General features: G+C 48.0%; 1 protein-coding gene and 1 non-coding gene across 2 annotated transcripts in view; both read left to right on the top strand.

Moving 5' to 3' along the window:
* Positions 1 to 216: 216 nt before the first annotated feature.
* The window catches only part of LOC143958064 (TOG array regulator of axonemal microtubules protein 2-like), a 72,124-nt gene continuing 52,008 nt past the window's right edge, over positions 217 to 20,332 (top strand). Inside the window, exons 1-8 of the mRNA XM_077467521.1 lie at positions 217 to 279; positions 1,621 to 1,749; positions 3,169 to 3,278; positions 13,661 to 13,819; positions 14,556 to 14,673; positions 15,020 to 15,126; positions 17,084 to 17,294; positions 17,415 to 17,445. Of these exons, the coding sequence (XP_077323647.1) occupies positions 217 to 279; positions 1,621 to 1,749; positions 3,169 to 3,278; positions 13,661 to 13,819; positions 14,556 to 14,673; positions 15,020 to 15,126; positions 17,084 to 17,294; positions 17,415 to 17,445 (928 nt within the window). The remainder of the gene's footprint in view (positions 280 to 1,620; positions 1,750 to 3,168; positions 3,279 to 13,660; positions 13,820 to 14,555; positions 14,674 to 15,019; positions 15,127 to 17,083; positions 17,295 to 17,414; positions 17,446 to 20,332) is intronic.
* Positions 6,798 to 6,869, top strand: TRNAG-UCC (transfer RNA glycine (anticodon UCC)). The gene has a single exon. It is a non-coding gene; the product is annotated as a tRNA-Gly (tRNA).

Raw genomic sequence — 20,332 nt, 5'->3', positions numbered from 1 at the left:
AGAAAACGAGAGCTTCTGCAGAAAGTTCGGGCAAGAAAAGCCCAGATGGAGGAGGGTAAGGTGGAGGAGCAGACAGACCTGCAGCTGAAGAAAGAGGAGAGAAGACTTTTCCAGAAAGCCCATGCACTGAAGGCATACTGGGAGAAAGAAGGAAAGCAGCTGACAACAGGAAGGAAAAGAGAACTCCTAGAGAAAGTGCGGGCAAGAAAAGCCGCGATGGACAATCAAAGATACGGGGATCAATGGGAAGTCGGCCCTGATGAAGGCAGAGACGGACAGGTAAGTACACGTTCTTGCATATAGAATATATGAAGTGAAGGGGGGACATTGCCTTCATGGAGGATTACACATCAGTAGGAGGATATTATGCTGGTTGGATATAAAATATCCGTATGTTATAGACACGCCCAGATATAGGCAACAGAGATTGTTGGGGGACCTTCTCATGTCCCTCATATGGAAATCCATAGAAGTGATCAGTAGGCAGAGCTCCTCCAATGATCAGATAGATTAGATCTAGAGCAGATATAACCATACAGGAAGGCAATGAATGGACTATATAGAAGGTGATCCTTCCTTCATTGTTGGATAGTGGAGGAATGAGCGGCAGGGAGGCTCTGTACCTAAAGACAATATATCCGAGTGAAATATAGGAAAGTTATCGCGTCTGCAAAATAGGGAATAGATTTATAGCATTTTTATTATTGTTTTTTTTTTTTTTTTACCGGTTATGGCGGCGATCTGCCATTTTTATCGGGACTGCGACATTACGACACATCGAACACTTTTGACACATTTTTTAAACCATTGACAATTATACAGCGATCAGTGCTATAAAAACGCACTGATTACTGTGTAAATGTCACTGGCAGTGAAGGGGTTAACACTAGGGGGCAATCAAGGGGTTAACTGTGTTCCCTACTGTGTGTTCTAACTGTGGGGGGAGGGGACTGACTATAGTAGATGACAGATCGTGGTTCCAAGCTATTAGGACTCATGATCTGCCTCTCCTCTCCTCACAGAACAGGGATTTGTGTGTTTTACCCGTTTGGACGCTATTTATGTCGTTCCATGGCGTGCTGGCAAATATCTTCCCTTTACACACAGACATCCCTGTTCTGCCTCTCGTGCCAACGATCTTGTGCGGTCATCGCGTCTGCCGGTCTTGAGCATTGGCACCCCCGTGCAATGCAGCGGGCACACGCATGCCTGCTATCCCGTTTAAAGGAGGCGATGTACAGTGACGACGGCTCGCGGGATCGTGCCGACCTGCCGCAGTATAATGACGGCGGCTGGTTGGCAAGTGGACCAAAATCAGTAACAGTTTGTTCCAGAGGAAGGCAAAAAAAAACTGCGGTCAGGGATGGGGGGGCAGTTTTGTCTCATAAAGATAGATTCCTTGGTGACCTCACACAGGCAGTTGTCGCAATTCCCTGGATCAAACTATTTCCTCTTCAGCTTAATCAGTCAAGCAATGGGAGAAATGCAGAAACTTCTACCAACCAATCAGAAATCATCTATTGCTTCACCTGCTTTGAACTGAAGGATGTTATATGATAGATCTGTTTTATGTCATCCTGGAGCTTCTATGATAATCAATATGACTTTTTTTTACTTTAGTTTTGGATTGAGTCTGAGATGCCCGCTGTCCTACCATCAGAACCCGCCGACATAATATTAGACCTCGAAGATGCCTTTAATGTTGAATCTGGTCTGAGCAGAAGCAGGAATCGTCCCCGCCTGGATGAAGTAAGTATCCTCTATCCTTCTTACATGGCTGAAAAGACTCACCTCTGTCTGGTTCAGTGTTTAACCACTTCAGCCCTGGAAAATTTGGCTGCTCAATGACCAAGCCATTTTTTGCGATTCGGCACTGCGTTGCTTTAACTGACAACTGCGTGCTCGTGCGACGTTGCACCCAAACAAAATTGACATTCTTTTTTCCCCACAAATAGAGCTTTGTTTTGGTGGTATTTGACCACCCCTGCGGTTTTTATTTTTTGCGCTATAAGCAAAAAAAGAAAGACAATTTTGAAAAAAAAAAAAACAATATTTTGTACTTTTTGCTATAATAAATATTCCCCATTTTTGGTAAGAAAAGCAAATTTTTCCTCAGTTTAGGCCGATATGAATTCTTCTACATATTTTTGGTATTAAAAATCGCAATAAGCGTATATTGATTGGTTTGCGCAAAAGTTATCGCGTCTGCAAAATAGGGGATAGATTTATAGCATTTTTATTATTGTTGTTTTTTTTTTTGACCGATAATGGCAACGATCTGGGATTTTTATCGGGACTGCGACATTACGACGGACACATCGGACACTTTTGACACATTTTTGAAACCATTGACAATTATACAGCGATCAGTGCTATAAAAATGCACTGATTACTGTGTAAATGTCACTGGCAGGGAAGGGGTTAACACTAGGGGGCAATCAAGGGGTTAACTGTGTTCCCTAGTGTGTGTTCTAACTGTGGGGGGAGGGGACTGACTATAGTAGATGACAGATCGTGGTTCCAAGCTATTAGGGACTCACGATCTGCCTCTCCTCTCCTCACAAAACAGGGATTTGAGTGTTTTACCCGTTTGGACGCTATTTATGTCGTTCCATGGTGTGCTGGCAAATATCTTCCCTTTACACACAGACATCCCTGTTCTGCCTCTCGTGCCCGCGATCTTGTGCGGTCATCGCGTCTGCTGGTCTTGAGCATTGGCACCCCCCTGCAATGCAGTGGGCACACGCATGCCTGCTATCCCGTTTAAAGGAGCCGATGTACAGTGACGACGGCTCGCGGGATCGTGCCGACCTGCCGCAGTATAATGACGGCGGCTGGTTGGCAAGTGGACCAAAAACAGTAACAGTTTGTTGCAGAGCAAGGCAAAAAAAAAACTGCGGTCAGGGATCGGGGGGCAGTTTTGTCTCATAAAGACAGACGGATTCCTCGGTGACCTCACACAGGCAGTTGTCGCAATTCCCTGGATCAAACTATTTCCTCTTCAGCTTAATCAGTCAAGCAATGGGAGAAATGCAGAAACTTCTACCAACCAATCAGAAATCATCTATTGCTTCACCTGCTTTGAACTGAAGGATGTTATATGATAGATCTGTTTTATGTCATCCTGGAGCTTCTATGATAACGAATATGACTTTTTTTTCTCTTTAGTTTTGGATTGAGAGTGAGATCCCCGCTGTCCCACCATCAGAACCCATCGACATAATGATACACCTCGATGATGGGGAATTCCATACAAGCAGCAGATCTCCAATCAACACGTAAGTTTCTTCATTGGAATTTCCTTTGTACAATGTGACATCACCAATGATGGGGCACTGATCTTTAGATCTGGAGGATAATCTGTAGTGATAGTAAAATTGGAAAAACAGGGTCATGGGAGGGATTTTTGCTACTCTTAATGGAAAGGTTATATTGTATTCTTTGCACAAAGCTCATCTAAGATTCCCCTAATGGTAAATGAATTATGTAAAGTGTTGGTGTCCATGGTAACCAAACTGCAATTATCATTCAGTTGGTTTCCCGATTTCTCGAAACTGATTTGGGATCCAGATGATCATTTGATGTTCTGGATTATTGGACGAGGCCAATCACTAATGACTGGAGATGACAAGTCCCATGAGCCCATGATACGAATTCCAGTCACTGGAAGAGAAAACGTCTGGTGGGGAAAAGTGAGAAGAGCCTCTTGGTTAGATAATGATGATTAGTGGTGAAATATGTAACTACCAGCAGCTCACTTTATGAAGAAATAACAAGAGAGCCAGGTCTGCCACCTATGCAGTAGGACCATATAATGTCCTTCCATCCAGCCATTAATGGCATTGCAGATTATGCTGAAGATCCAGATACTAATGTATTCCCCTAGGTGTATATTTGGGTGTGGGGTTAGGAGTGCCGAGTACAAACAGTGTTATTATGTCCTGGGGATTCATTGTACATGTTTTTTAGTTAAGTTGTATACGGCCAAGAAGCCTAGTTTAAGGATAAAATGGCTACATTGTCATGTTCCTTCTAGCCGTATGAGGAGCTATCTCTTTCCCTGGAAACACAGACTAGACCCCCGCATGGGCAATATTCAGCCATGTCCATGGAGGGTTCCTTATTTTCTGGCCAGAAGGTGGCAGAGGAAAGGGGGAGGCAAGACTCCAATACACCACCAAGGCAGCGGCCATGCTTGCTTCCTTCTTGGCCCGGCACATCAGTCCAAGCTCACAAATGATCTCTCCCAGTCCTTCTAATGACATTTTACAACATCTCATAACTTTAGTAGCAAATGATTTACCTTCCAATTTCTCTTACAGGAGTGAAGAAGCTATGGTCACTGAGGATGCATACCCAACTTCATCCTGGCCTGACACAACCACACAACAGACTCACAATGCTGGACTATTCATAAACTTTCTGAGATCCATCCCGATTATCGGGAATATGGCCGGACCATAATAGTAAGTATCCTTTCCTGTAGTTACATAGTTATCTAGGATAAAGTCCCCTGTCTATGAAGTACGATCTCCCATACACGGGGGCAGTTGTGGATTAGAGGAGGGAGAACAAAACCCTTTGGTATCTGGAGGACATTTTAGAGGGGACCAAATCTCAGTTCATATGGAATTTTCCAAAGTTGCAGATCTTTGATGAATGTTCCTTTCCTAGTGTTATGAGGAAGGTGGGGGAGGGGGGGGGGGGTGCTTTGTCCAGGGGGAAGAATAGTGATTAGGAAAGGTTTTCCGGCTTGCTTGGCAGTGGTTGGTCAGCCCAGTTGGGACATCCCATTAAGTGTTCCTCTAACTTCCCTCAGGGATCCCAGTAAAGTAATGTTCTCCTCTATGGCATTTGTTCTCCTCCAGTACCTAAGATGACTTGGCTCATGGCACTAGCTAAACATATAGAGAGGGTTCCTCTACCCAACACCAAAACCTCCGCCAAGTATCTGGCCAGCTGCTTCTGTGGAGAAGACCACCTTATATAAATGGACATTTGGGGAATTGGCATAAACTGATCAGTACTAGAAAACTGAGGGACGTCTTTAATGTAGATGGAAGGCCATAGTCGTGTGTAACATTCTGTAATATCTCTTCTTTTTCTCTTTCCACAGAGCTAGTCCAGTCAAGTGGCCCATTGAACCACTGAATCAGCTCACTGAGGGCTCCATTCAAAGCAGAAGAACCAAAATGCAATGCAGGCCCATTAGGGGCACCAGGGCCCCGCCCCCTCTCTCCTCTCCACCCCCTATATGTATCGTGCTGCAATTCACCTGCTGCCTGACCCACCACTAAGATGGGGTAAGTGGCAGGCATGCAGCAGGCGGGTGTCCTCCCAGATCAGTCCGCACCACTGACCGGGGGGTCTAGGAGGTGGCTGTGTGTCTGTGCTGCTGGCCGTGCATGCCGGAGGGGGTGATTGGTTGGGAAAGTGCACTGGTGGGGGGGAGGGTGTTAGATAAGTCTGCTGGTGGGGGGGAGGGTGTTAGATAAGTCCGCTGGTGGGGGGGAGGGTGTTAGATCAGTCCGCTGGTGGGGGGAGGGTGTTAGATAAGTCCGCTGGTGGGGGGGAAGGTGTTAGATAAGTCCGCTGGTGGGGAGGAGGGTGTTAGATCAGTCCGCTGGTGGGGGGGAGGGTGTTAGATAAGTCCGCTGGTGGGGGGGAGGGTGTTAGATAAGTAGGCTGGTGGGGGGATGGTGTTAGATAAGTCCGCTGGTGGGGGGGAGGGTGTTAGATAAGTCCGCTGGTGGGGGGGAGGGTGTTAGATAAGCCCGCTGGAGGGGGGAGGGAGTTAGATAACTTCGCTGGTGGGGGGGGTGTTAGATAAGTAGGCTGGTGGGGGGGAGGGAGTTAGATAAGTCCGCTGGTGGGGGGGAGGGTGTTAGATAAGTCCGCTGGTGGGGGGGAGGGTGTTAGATAAGCCCGCTGGAGGGGGGGAGGGAGTTAGATAAGTTCGCTGGTGGGGGGGGTGTTAGATAAGTAGGCTGGTGGGGGGGAGGGTGTTAGATAAGTCCGCTGGTGGGGGGGAGGGTGTTAGATAAGTCCACTGGGGAGTAGGGTGTTAGATAAGTAGGCTGGTGGGGGGGAGGGTGTTAGATAAGTCCGCTGGTGGGGGGGAGGGTGTTAGATAAGTCCACTGGGGAGTAGGGTGTTAGATAAGTCCGCTGGTGGGGGGGAGGGAGTTAGATAAGTCCGCTGGTGGGGGGAGGGTGTTAGATAAGTTCGCTGGTGGGGGGGAGGGTGTTAGATAAGTCCGCTGGCCCAGCCCGCCCCTGTTGGGGGAGGTGCATGCTCACCCCCTCTTTCCTGGCCTGCCAGGCTGGGTGCACGGATGGGGGTCTGGTATAGATTTTGGAGGTCATTTTGTTTGCATGGAGTTCCCCCTTTACAGGTGAGTAGAAATTTTTCGAATGTTGTTGAAGTTGTGCTGTGTGAACGGGAAGACACAACAAATATAAAGCAGTATTGTCAGTGGACTGTCTCCACCATCTATTAGGAGCAAGCCTTCCATTCCCAGGTGAGGTGTCCTGTCCCCGCCCCTTCAGGGTTCAGGTTGAAGATGCGGAGGAGGAGCGAGGGAGGAGGAGGAGGGGAACTTCCCTTTTTAGGTGAAGTTCCACATTAAGATGGGGCAGCACAGAGGCTTAGCGGTGAGCCTTGCAGCACTGGGGTCCTCGGCTCAAGACCTGACCAGGACACCATCTGCATGGAGTTTGCATGTTCTCCCTGTGCTTGCGTGGGTTTTCCCCGGGTACTCCGGTTTCCCCCCACACAACAAAAACATGCAACTTTTTGTGTTGGTGGTGCAGTGGTGAGCACAGCTGCTTTCCAAGCAGACGACCCGGGTTCGATTCCCGGCCAACATAATGGCCAAGATTCTCCCCAGAGACTGGAATTATATATGGAGTGCAGATTAGCGATGGGATAAAATGTAAAGGAATGAAGTGAATGTCGTGGGTTTGTATGGATTTTATTACACACCTTAGAATAGATTTCTTGCAGGTAGGTGTGATTGTTGTGTATTCTCAGTGTCAGCCAGTAGGTGGAGCACTCGGCTACCTTTCAGGTATTTTCTAGGCTCTTCTTCACAACTTTGCTGAAGAAAGGCCGGCTATGTACTATATACAGTGGGGGAAAAAACACCTACCAACCAACAATAACCCTCCCCCCACAGACTGGCTCCAGTAGGTGCTCATGTGGTACACAGATCAGTCCTGACAATGTAAGAAGGTTCTCCTAACGACAACTCGTTATGTGTATAGAAGACGCCTGTCCACAGAATCCCTTCCCTCCAATCCTCACCATCATGGGGAAGACCAAAGAGCTGTCAGAGGACGTCGGGGAGAAGATTGGAGACCTGCACAAGGCTGGAATGGGCTACAAGACCATCAGCAAGAAGCTTGGTGAGATGAAGAAGACAACTGTTGGAGAGATTATTCACGAATGGAAGAAATACAAAATAACCATCAATCGCCCTCAATCTGGAGCTCCATGGAAGATTTCACCTTCATGGGGTGAGGATGGTCATGAGAAAAGTGAGGGATCCGCCCAGAACTACACAGGGGGGAGCTTGTGAATAGGGATGAGCCGAACACCCCCCTGTTCGGTTCGCACCAGAACCTGCGAACAGACCTAAACTTCGTGTGAACTTTAGAACCCTATTAAAGTCTATGGGACTCCAACGTTCACAATCTAAAGCGCTAATTTTAAAAGCTTATATGCAGGTTACTGTCCTAAAAAGTGTTAGGGGACCCGGGTCCTGCCCCAGGGGACATGGATCAATGCAAAAAAAAGTTTTAAAAACGGCTGTTTTTTCAGGAGCGGTGATTTTAATAATGATTAAAGTGAAACAATAAAAGTGTAATATTCCTTTAAAGAGGAAGTAAACCCTGATGAGTTTACTTCCTCTTTTTTTCCCTGCAAAGGTAAAGCATAATGGACTACTATGCATCGCATCACATCGCATCGCAGCCCATTATGTGTCACGTACCTGACACAGGAGCCAGCGAAGTCACCGCTGTCCCCTGTAGTCCGCCGCATCCATCTTGCTTGTCGCGTCTCGCAGCTCCGCCGAATGACAGCGGCGAAGCCGCGATGACGTCACTCCCGCGCATGCGCATGGGAGTGGCGTCTCGCAGCTCCGCCTCTGTCATTCGGCGAAGCCGCGATGACGTCACTCCCGTGCATGTGCACGGGAGTCGACAAATGCGGCAGCTCCATTCTTGGAACTGCCGCGTTCAGTGCGCCTGCGCGCCGCTGTCTACGGCGCATGCGCCGTAGACAGCGGTGCCCGTTTTCGGGCAAATATCTCCTAAACCATATAGGTTTAGGAGATATTTCTTGGACCTACAGGTAAGCCTTAATCTAGGCTTACCTGTAGGTCAAAGTGGTTTGTAAGGGTTTACTTCCTCTTTAAATCTCGTACCTGGGGGGTGTCTATAGTATGCCTGTGAAGGGGCGCATGTTTCCCGTGCTTAGAACTGTCCCTGCACAAAGTGTCATTTGTGCAGGAAAAAAAGTCTTTTAAAATCACTTGCGGCTATATTGTCGGCTCCCCGTAATACAGAGAACATTCAATGAGTGTTCTCTGTATTAGCCGACAATTCATTCATTCATTGATAAAAAAAAAAAAAGCGTGGGGGTTCCCCTAAATTCAATTACCAGGCCCTTCAGGTCTGACATGGATATTAAGGGGAACCCCGTGTCAAATTTTAAAAAAAATTGACGTGGGGGTCCCCCTAAATATCCATACCAGACCCTTTGGTTCCAGTGACCCCAATTTTGGAGTTATAATTGCTGAGAGTGACCCCAATGTTGGGGGTTATAATTGTTACCAGTGCCCCCAATGTTGGAGTTTTAATTGCTGCCAGTGACCCCAATGTTGGGGGTTATAATTGCTGCCAGTGACCCCAATGTTGTTGGTAATTATTGGTGCCAGTGACCCGAATGTTGGGGGTTATAATTACTACCAGGGACCCCAATGTTGGGGGTTATAATTGCTACCAGTGACCCCAATGTTGGAGTTATAATTGCTGCCAGTGGCCTCAATGTTGTGAGATAAAATTGCTACCACTGACCCCACTGTTGGGGATTATAATTTCTTCCAGAGACCCCAATGTTGGGGGTTATAATTGCTGCCAGTGACCCCAATGTTGGGGGTTATAATTGCTGCCAGTGACCCTAATGTTGTTGGTAATTATTGGTGCCAGTGACCCTAATGTTGGGGGTTATAATTGCTACCCTTGACCCCAAAATTGGTGGTTATAATTACTTTGTGACCCCAATGTTGAGGGTTGTAATTGCTGCCAGTGACCCCAATGTTGGGGGTTATAATTGCTGTCAGTGACCCCAATATTGGGGGTTATAATTACTGTCATGGGGGGTCCAATCCGGTGGGTGTACAGTAGCTGAAAAAAGTAAGTACACCCCTCAGTAATGTAATTATCACCGGGGGGGGGGGGTATTTTTAACCACTTGAGACCCGTGCTATAGCCGAATGACGGCTACAGCGCGGATCTCCTTTGCCGGGTCTACGTCTATTGACGTCGTCCCGTGCACGAGGGGCGCGCGCGGCACGCTCTGTGATCGGCGAGTCTATGAGACTCGCCTGATCACTGATCCGAGCAAGGGGTCGATCCCGACCCCTTGACACGTGATCAGCTGTCAGCCAATGACAGCTCATCATGTGATATAACGGAGACGGTAATCGGCTATTATTCCTCCTCGCGCTGTCAGCGCGAGGAGAAAAAAAAAGAGCCGATCACCGGCGGCCGTGATCGGGACAGTGCCCACCTGCCCCCTCATCACTGAACATAATAAAAAAAAATAAGTGCCCCCGTCAGTGCCACCCTGCAGTGCCCACAGTGCCACCCAGCAGTGCCCACAACCTGCCTCAACAAAGGTGCTGCACCCCAGTGCCACATATCCGTGCCCATCAGTGTCATCTACCAGTGCCCATCAGTGCTCAGCAGGGCCGCCCAGCAGTGCCACATATCAGTGCCCATCAGTCTCATCTATCAGTGGTACCTATCAGTGCCCCTTAGTGCCACCCATCCGTGCCATCTTATCTGTGCCCATCGGTGCCGCCTTATCTGTGCCCATCGGTGCCACCTTAACTATGCCTATCAGTGCCCACCAGTGCCGCCTCATCAGCGCACTTCAATGAATGAGAAAAATGACCCGTTTGCAAAATTTTATAACAAACTATTAAACATGATTTTTTTTTTTTTTTTGCATTTTTTTTGTTTGTTTAGCAAAAAATAAAACTCCGAGCTGTAATTAAATACCACCAAAAGAAAGCTCTATTTGTGGGGAAAAAAAATGATAAAAATGTCATTTGGGTACAGTGTTGTATGATCGCGTAATTGTCATTCAAAGTGCGACAGCGCTGAAAGCTGAAAATTGGTCTGGGCAGGAGGAGGGGTTTAAGTGCCCAGTAAGCAAGTGGTTAAGTAAATAACAAGGTAGATTGATTTCCAATATTTCATCATAGAATTTGATCAGTGATTGTTTATCATCGTCATGGTGATGGGAATAATTGGTGTCAGTCCCCCCATGATGTGTGGGGTTCCGTGCTCCGGATTTCTGTGGGGGGGTATTGGTTGGTGACCTGAGTGGGGGGTCCTAGCAATACAGACATCCATCTGTGGACTTATAACCCCCAACATTGAGGTCACGGGTGAAAATTGCTACCAATAGGGAATCTAATAAAGGGGGTCCGACCTGCTACTAGCAAGGAGGAAATAATAAAGTGGCCGGTGAGTGTACAGTATATGCAGTATGTGACAAAAGTAAGTACACCCCTCAGTGACATTTCTTCTCTCTTTTCATGTGACAACACTGAAGAAATGACACTTGTCTACAATGTAAAGTAGTGAGTGTACAGCTTGTATAACAGTGTAAATTTCCTGTCCCCTCAAAATAACTCAACACACAGCCATTCATGTCTAAACCGCTGGCAACAAAAGTCAGGACACCCCTAAGTGAAAAACTCCAGATTGGGCCCAAAGTGTCAATAGACGGCACACACATCCAGTGGCGGGAAATGTAAACAGTGTGACGTCCATCACAGGAGGTGGGACTTCGTTACTGCGGCCTCCCGGCCCGAGAAATTCAAATCCAGCTCCATGACACAGCAGGAAATCGCCGCTCTAAACGACCCAGACACTGGTAGGCTGCCTCTGATGGGCGCTGATATTTAAGTAAGGCTGCAGACACGATGCAAGAGAAGGTCAATAGACTGAGGACACGATGCAAGAGACGGTCAGAGACTGAGGACACGATGCATGAGACGGTCAGAGACTGAGGACACGATGCAAGAGACGGTCAGAGACTGAGGACACGATGCAAGAGACAGAGACTGAGGACACGATGCAAGAGACGGTCAGAGACTGAGGACACGATGCAAGAGACAGAGACTGAGGACACGATGCAAGAGACAGAGACTGAGGACACGATGCAAGAGACGGTCAGAGACTGAGGACACGATGCAAGAGACAGAGACTGAGGACACGATGCAAGAGACGGTCAGAGAGGACACGATGCAAGAGACGATCAATAGACTGAGGACACGATGCAAGAGATGGTCAATAGACTGAGGACACAATGCAAGAGACGGTCAATAGACTGAGGACATGATGCAAGAGACGGTCAATAGACTGAGGACACGATGCAAGAGACGGTCAATAGACTGAGGACACGATGCAAGAGACGGTCAGAGACTGAGGACACGATGCAAGAGACGGTCAGAGACTGAGGACACGATGCATGAGACGGTCAGAGACTGAGGACACGATGCAAGAGACGGTCAGAGACTGAGGACACGATGCAAGAGACAGAGACTGAGGACACGATGCAAGAGATGGTCAGAGACTGAGGACACGATGCAAGAGACAGAGACTGAGGACACGATGCAAGAGACGGTCAGAGAGGACACGATGCAAGAGACGATCAATAGACTGAGGACACGATGCAAGAGACGGTCAATAGACTGAGGACACAATGCAAGAGACGGTCAATAGACTGAGGACACGATGCAAGAGACGGCCAATAGACTGAGGACACGATGCAAGAGACGGTCAATAGACTGAGGACACGATGCAAGAGACGGTCAATAGACTGAGGACACGATGCAAGAGACGGTCAATAGACTGAGGACACAATGCAAGAGACGGTCAATAGACTGAGGACACGATACAAGAGACGGTCAATAGACTGAGGACACGATGCAAGAGACGGTCAATAGACTGAGGACACGATGCAAGAGACGGTCAATAGACTGAGGACACAATGCAAGAGACGGTCAATAGACTGAGGACACGATACAAGAGACGGTCAGAGAGGACACGATACAAGAGACGGTCAGAGAGGACACGATACAAGAGACGGTCAGAGAGGACACGATACAAGAGGCGGTCAGAGACTGCAGACTGCATTTTTCCAGAGCTTTTCTTGCAGTAAAAAGGTGCCAATAATGGGCAACAATAATCTCATATTAATTAATATCCTCAATTTAATAAGTCAAATATAATACAATTGTATATAAAAATAAAGGTTTTCGGTTTTCCACTAAGTGCATCCTGCATTTTCGGTTTCAGCACCCCTAATTTTTCGGAATTATGGAGTGTCCAGAATCAGAGCCTGTCGGTGTCGATCGGACGAGGATCTGTTTCTGGCCACTTACAGGACACGGTGTCCCCGCACATGAAAATAAAACACACATCTAGAAACGGTGACACGAGAGATAATTATTTTATTACACGACTACTGAGAGATTCTACATCACTTCCATTAAACAAACTGCATTTCAATATATAGAATTTTTATCTTTTATTTTTTTATTTTTTTGCTGATAGAAATCCACACTGCGGCACACCCGGGAGATGGCGAGGGGGGCGGGGCAGGTGGGAGGAGCCTGGCTCACCCGCTAACCCCCCCAGCTGCTCTATGAGGCGCTGACCAGCGCAAGCTCCCGCAAAACACTGGACCCTGAAAATGCGGCATTACAAGCTGATCCGTATGATAAGAGGCTGCTGAAAGGAGAACAAAGAAGGAATATCGATCGACACATTTATTGTTCCTAAGTGAACAAATAGATTTTACTAGATCACATCCCCGCTTCTGCTCCCTTACCAGGGCTTCAATTACCATCAATAGAGGGGCCCAGGAGGTGGAAGCAGAAGAGGGACTTTTTTTTTTTCATTTCTGGGGCGTAGGTGGATAAAGTCAGTGCTGCTGTTCTGCTACACCCCTTTGTAGGTGAGGTTGGGGGGCCTCATCAGGAAGGATATATGGGGCCCCATGATTTCTAAGTGGCCTTGCCTACATATACTTACCTTTCTGGCAGCTTGTTTCTTGAGAAGCCAATAAGTGGTAAAACAAGCCTTTTTTTTGCACTTGTTGTCCCTGTCGGTATCTTTTAATGTGAACAAAATAGGTCCACTTGGAGGTGTAACTCTAGCATTGCAGTATAAGGATGCTGAGAGCCTGGGGGGGGATTGGTGTTCCAAAAGAGTCATTTACATGAGGAGCCCGGGCACACTGGCAAAGCTGTGCCCATTAAATGTTGCCATCTCTTGGGGCACCATAGAGGTATAAGGAGACGTTGATGCCCATTGTGGTCTCCTGAGGTTGTAATTTGTGCCGTTCTCCTCCACAGTCACCGAAACAGCGCAGTGAGGAAATGTACGGCCAAACATCTGCTCAGGGTGATGGAGCTCCTGGGGGCCCAGAAACTTCTGTGTGGAACCAGACAAAGTACAGACACCTTCCTCCGCACCCTCGTCAGACTGGTTCAGGATGGACAGCAGGATACCAGGTACTTTCATACAGATGTCACCCTCCCACCCATGCCATTTGATGGACTTTGACTTATTATGGGATTATTTTATAGCTCCCTTCCTTGGAGGGGCCCCTTTTCCTCTGCCCAGGGCAACTCACACATGCCATCAGGGCCGCCGATAAGGGGTACCACCAGGCCTCCTGTAGGGGGCCCAGGAACACAGGAGGGCCCAGAGAATTGGCACGGAGGGCTAGAAGGACAAGTACAGAACGATGCACTGTGTCTGTGTCTCTCCCTTCAGCAGCGGAAAGCTGTTTTCTCTCCTCTCCCTCCTGCCAGCTTTTAGCTGCTGGAGGGAGAGACACAGACACAGTGCATCGTTCTGTAATTGTCCTCCCACCATCCCACCGTACTGACCCCCCTCCCTGTGCTGACCACATCTGATTCCCCCATGTACCTCCCCTCCTCCCCCTGCAGACCGCCCCCCCGAATCCAAAGAAAATTCAAAGGGTGCGGGGCCAGGGACACTGGATGTCCTCCTTTTAGGAAATGAGGCAGGGTTTATCTGACTTTCTGCAGCTTCTAATGCCCATTGTGAGAAGCTCACAGTGTGCAGTGACATCAGAGTAAGACATTCCAGTCCATGAGAGCCACTACAACTGTGCAAGACTGAAGGGGGTAGGGGGCGGAGGGAGGATTTAAGTGACCACCTCCCCCACCTACAGTCCTGAGTGTATTCCACACATTGTAATAATGATCACCCGTATTGCAGGTTTTACGGACGTCGGATGTTCAGCCTGGTCATGGCTCATCCCAAGTTCGAGGTGCAGATGGAACGTTTGATCCCGTCACATGAGCTCCGCGACCTCATCGCCACTGTGAAGCAGAAAGTATGTGAGCTGTGTGATGTGCCTCATATGCCTCATATTTCAGGTTTTACACCAGGGGTCTCCAAATGTTCTAAAAACAAAGTGCCAGCTTACTGCCCTTCAAATGTGAAGGGGGCCGGACTGTGGCCAATGGGTATAGAAAATGCCCCGGCATCGGAGGGAGTAATCAATGGCACAGGCTTGGTGGTCAGCGGGAGTAAAATAATCATTGGTGTCAGTGAGAGAATTTGTTTCCCATCTCTGGTATCATTGGGAGGGATAGTGCCCACATCCGGCCCACGGGCCGCAGTTTGGAGATCCTTGTTTTACACAAACTTTATAATACATGATATGATGATTATTCCAGGAGCTGAGTGACAGCGTCTCCGAGATCCCGTCCGCTAGAAGCCAGCGTCCTCCTCAGAAGAATAGCGCCGCCGTGATGACCCAGGATGTCCAGCAACCAGAGGAAAGGTAAAGTGTGCGTGTGTCTGTGTGTATATACATATATATACAGTGCCTTGCGAAAGTATTCACCCCCCTTGAACTTTTCAACCTTTTGCCACATTTCAGGCTTCAAACATAAAGATATAAAATTTTAATTTTTTGTGAAGAATCACCAACAAGTGGGACACAATTGTGAAGTGGAACGAAATCTATTGGATATTTTAAACTTTTTTAGCAAATAAAAAACTGAAAAGTGGTGCGTGCAAAATTATTCGGCCCCTTTACTTTCAGTGCAGCAAACTCACTCCAGAAGTTCAGCGAGGATCTCTGAATGATCCAATGTTGTCCTAAATGACTGATGGTGATAAATAGAATCCACCTGTGTGTAATCAAGTCTCTGTATAAATGCACCTGCTCTGTGATAGTCTCAGGGTTCTGTTGAAAGCGCAGAGAGCATCATGAAGACCAAGGAACACACCAGGCAGGTCCGTAATACTGTTGTGGAGAAGTTTAAAGCCGGATTTGGATACAAAAAGATTTCCCAAGCTTTAAACATCCCAAGGAGCACTGTGCAAGCCATCATTTTGAAATGGAAGGAGTATCAGACCACTGCAAATCTACCAAGACCTGGCCGTCCCTCTAAACTTTCAGCTCAGACAAGGAGAAGACTGATCAGAGATGCAGCCAAGAGGCCCATGATCACTCTGGATGAACTGCAGAGAACTACAGCTGAGGTGGGAGAGTCTGTCCATAGGACAGCAATCAGTCGTACACTGCACAAATCTGCCCTTTATGGAAGAGTGGCAAGAAGAAAGCCATTTCTCAAAGATATCCATAAAAAGTCTGGTCTAAAGTTTGCCACAAGCCACCTGGGAGACACACCAAACATGTGGAAGAAGGTGCTCTGGTCAGATGAAACCAAAATCCAACTTTTTGCCCACAATGCAAAACGATATGTTTGGCGTAAAAGCAACACAGCTCATCACCCTCAACACACCATCCCCACTGTCACACATGGTGGTGGCAGCATCATGGTTTGGGCCTGCTATTCTTCAGCAGGGACAGGGAAGATGGTTAAAATTGAGGGGAAGATGGATGCAGCCAAATACAGGACCATTCTGGATGAAAACCTGTTGGAGTCTGCAAAAGACCTGAAACTGGGACGGAGATTTATCTTCCAACAAGACAATGATCCCAAACATACAGCAAAATCTACAAAGGAATGGTTCACAAATAAACGTATCCAGGTGTTAGAATGGCCAAGTCAAAGTCCAGACCTGAATCCAATCGAGAATCTGTGGAAAGAGCTGAAAACTGCTGTTCACAAACGTTCTCCATCTAACCTCACTGAGCTCCAGCTGTTTTGCAAGGAAGAATGGGCAAGAATTTCAGTCTCTCGATGTGCAAAACTGATAGAGACACCCCAAGCGACTTGCAGCTGTAATCGCAGCAAAAGGTGGCTCTACAAAGTATTAACACAAGGGGGCCGAATCATTTTGCACGCCCCACTTTTCATTTTTTTATTAGTTAAAAAAGTTTCAAAAATCCAATAGATTTCGTTCCACTTCACAATTGTGTCCCACTTGTTGGTGATTCTTCACAAAAAATAAACATTTTATATCTTTATGTTTGAAGCCTGAAATGTGGCAAAAGGTTGAAAAGTTCAAGGGGGCCGAATACTTTCGCAAGGCACTGTATATATATATATATTTATAGCAGGGAGGAGATTCCCTTGGACACTGCAAAGTTGCTCCATCTTTATAATGGGGGCCTTGGTGTGCAGCCTGCATTGTCCCCGGAGGGAACGTCATGGACAGCCATGGACAGCTATGGACAGCTATGGACAGCTATGGACAGCTATGGACAGCTATGGACAGCCATGGACATCTATGGACAGCCATGGACAGCTATGACGTATGAGAACTTGTCCTCTCTCTGGATCCTGAGGATCAGTTTGGAATAAATAAAACATTCTTTTCTGTAGCATTACCAGACCTGCAGATGTGGAAGCAGAAGCGCAGGAATCCCCGGTCCCTGGAAGGCCGCCGGTCCGGGCAGCGGAAGTGACGGAGCAACTGAAGGAGCTCAGCAAACTTCTCTCCGCTAAGGAATATCAAAGCAAAATGGAGGGAGTGACGCTTCTCCTGGAGCGCTGCAAGAACAACGTGAGGTTTGTCACCTCCAACATCACTCCAGTAAGTGGAGAAGCAGAAAAAAAAAGAACGATTTAGAAATAACGATGAATGAGATAAGAGGCTTCTGATCAGTTTAGTTCTGCAGGAGAAACATTATTGGCATCTTGTTATACATTGTAGATCATTTGTTATCCTGTATACACTTACCTCCGTAACCTCTGCTATTGTGGAGCACCCTGCTCTGTAACCTACCTACTCAATAAGCCTTTATTTTATAAAAAAAGAAACATTGTTTCCTGTGACTATAGTTGTGTAATTACTCATTCATATTCACTTTGCTGAAGAATCTGTTGTAGCATGACCACCAATGAGGTCTGTAGTGACCAATCACATTCCAATCCGGCTCTTCTGTAATCTTCAAGACATTTCGTATCTTCTCCAAACCGCTCCATTCAAGAATCTCAGCAATGAAAACTTGGCAGAGGAATCCAACCTTTCCCTAATCTATCCAAATAAAAAAGAATAGATTTGGCTGGAGTTATACTGGAATGCCCCGTCCACACCATCGCACTTCCCCACAACAAAACCGCGGCTCCAACTTGTCTTGTATACACACGGCCAGGGACGGACTGACAACTCATGGGGCCCCCGGGCAATAGGAGAAGATTATGGGGCCCCCGGACAATAGGAGAAGATTATGGGGCCCCCGAGCAATAGGAGAAGATTATGGGGCCCCGGGCAATAGGAGAAGATTATGGGGCCACACAGTATACACACACATACAGTATATACACACAGACACACAATATACACACACAGAATACACACACACACACACACACACACTGAAAAGGTACTGGAGAGGCGGGGCAGCTATAATCTTGGGATTTAAAAAAAACACAGATTTTTACATACTGTCCCTGGTTTTATTAAGGCTGGCAACTCTGATGGGGCCCCTTAGTGGCATGGGTCCTTGGGCAGAGCCCGAGTGCCCGAATGGTCAGTCCGCCCCTGCACACGGCACACAAATGTCGGCCAACAATTCCGAACGTAGTGGCGTACAAGACGTACGATGAGCACGTACGTATGACAGCGGCGACAGAAGACCGGGCCACCGCCTGTAAAAGAGCTACAAGAAGGCGCGGTGGCCCGGCAGAAGAACCGAAGACGGCGACAGAAGAACGGAAGGCAGCGGCGACAGAAGACCGGGCCACCGCCTGCAAAAGAGCTACAAGAAGGCGCGGTGGCCCGGCAGAAGAACCGAAGAGGGGGACAAGACCCCCGAAGTCGGGAGAAGAGGCCAGCGGCGGGGAGGAAGAAAGCCGGACTCCTCCGCTAGCAAAAGAGCTACACACAGATAGCGGAGGAGTCCGGCGAGAAGACCCCCGAAGACGGAAGACCCCCGGAGCTGTGCAATAAAATATTTTTTCCCTGTGTTGTGTTTTTTTTTGTACTTTATTTCACAGGTGAATGGGTAGGGGTACATTGTACCCCATACTCATTCACATAGGGTGGGGGGCCGGTATCCGAGGGCCCCCTTCTTAAAGGGGGCTCCCGGATTCCGATAAGCCCCCCGCCCGCAGACCCCGACAACCAACGGCCAGGGTTGTCGGGAAGAGGCCCTTGTCCTCATCAACATGGGGACAAGGTGCTTTGGGGTGGGGGGGCCGCGCGGCCCCCCCTTCCCCAAGGCACCACCCATGTTGAGGGCACGCGGCCTGGTACGGCTCAGGAGGGGGGGCGCGCTCGCTCGCCCCCCTTTCCTGGCCGGCCGGGTAGCGTGCTCGGACAAGGGTCTGGTGTGGACTTTGGGGGAACCCCCACGCCGATTTTTTTCGGCGTTGGGGTTCCCCTTTAAGCCCATTCCAGGCGGCGGAGCCCGCGACGTCTCCTTCGCGGGCCCCGCCTACCTGTACACGCGCTCGAAATGGGCGGACTTTCCGAGCGGGAACAGTTTGCTCATTTCGAAAGTAGCCTACACACGGGCGGACTGTTCGCTCAAAACACAGTTTCAGCGGACAGTTTTTCGGAATTTCCGAAAGACTTTGTCCGTCCAACTGTCCGCTGAAACTGTCCGCTGAAACTGTCCGCTGAAAGCCCACACACGGGCGGACTGTCCGCCCAAACACTGTTCAGCGGACAAGGTTGGGCGAACAGTCCGCCCGTGTGTACGCGGCCTCATACAAGTTACCGAGATAAAGAATCATACAAGTTACCGAGTTAAAGAATCATACAAGTTACCGAGTTAAAGATTCATACAAGTTACCGAGTTAAAGAATCATACAAGTTACCGAGTTAAAGAATCATACAAGTTACCGAGTTAAAGATTCATACAAGTTACCGAGATAAAGAATCATACAAGTTAATCATATAAGTTACACAAATTATCTACCCTTAAGATTACCCCTCCCAATAACCCCACTGCAAATCCCCCCTTCCAGCACAAAGCGCCCCAATCATCCTTCCTACTACAAATCTTCTTCCCCCCCCATTCCTTCTCCCCCTAAATTTTAGCATAGCCCCGAAATTTCCCCTCCTAGAACAATACTTACTCCCTGCTGCCCCCCAAATCCCCCTTTCCAACATAAATCCCTTCCCCCCTATTTCCTTGTGGTGCCCCCCCCCCACCACCCATGTTACCACAGTGCCCATGGCAGCTGCCCCTCCTGCCCACCCCTTGTCCCGGCCCTGTTTCTAGGGTTGTGATACAGCCGGAGCACCTCTGGGCACACAGATTAAAGGTGTTGAGGGGCTGATAGGATTCCATGATGATCACTTTGGATGAAATTTAAGACTAATATCACGTTTTTTAACTAAACAAAAAATGAATTGGTCTAAAAACTGTAACGTCACATATTGATGACTCAATAATCAATAGACTGAAAACTAGATACGATATATACAATATTCCAAAAATGTATAATCTCCACATCTCAAAGGGCACATCAGTAGAAGACTCCGGACACTGAATAGAAGGACACTGAATAGAAGGACACTGAATAGAAGGACACTGAATAGAAGGACACTGAATAGAAGGACACTCTCAGTAGAATTCCTGGGACACCCAGTAGAAGACCACGGATACTCACTAAAAAACA

This window comes from Lithobates pipiens, unplaced genomic scaffold, assembly GCF_037356315.1.
Source record: "Lithobates pipiens isolate NorthernLeopardFrog02 unplaced genomic scaffold, aLitPip1_a1.2 Scaffold_101, whole genome shotgun sequence".
In the NCBI taxonomy this organism is placed as follows: domain Eukaryota; kingdom Metazoa; phylum Chordata; class Amphibia; order Anura; family Ranidae; genus Lithobates; species Lithobates pipiens.
Note: the sequence above shows the minus strand (reverse complement) of the source record. Positions and strands in the feature narration are given on the sequence as shown.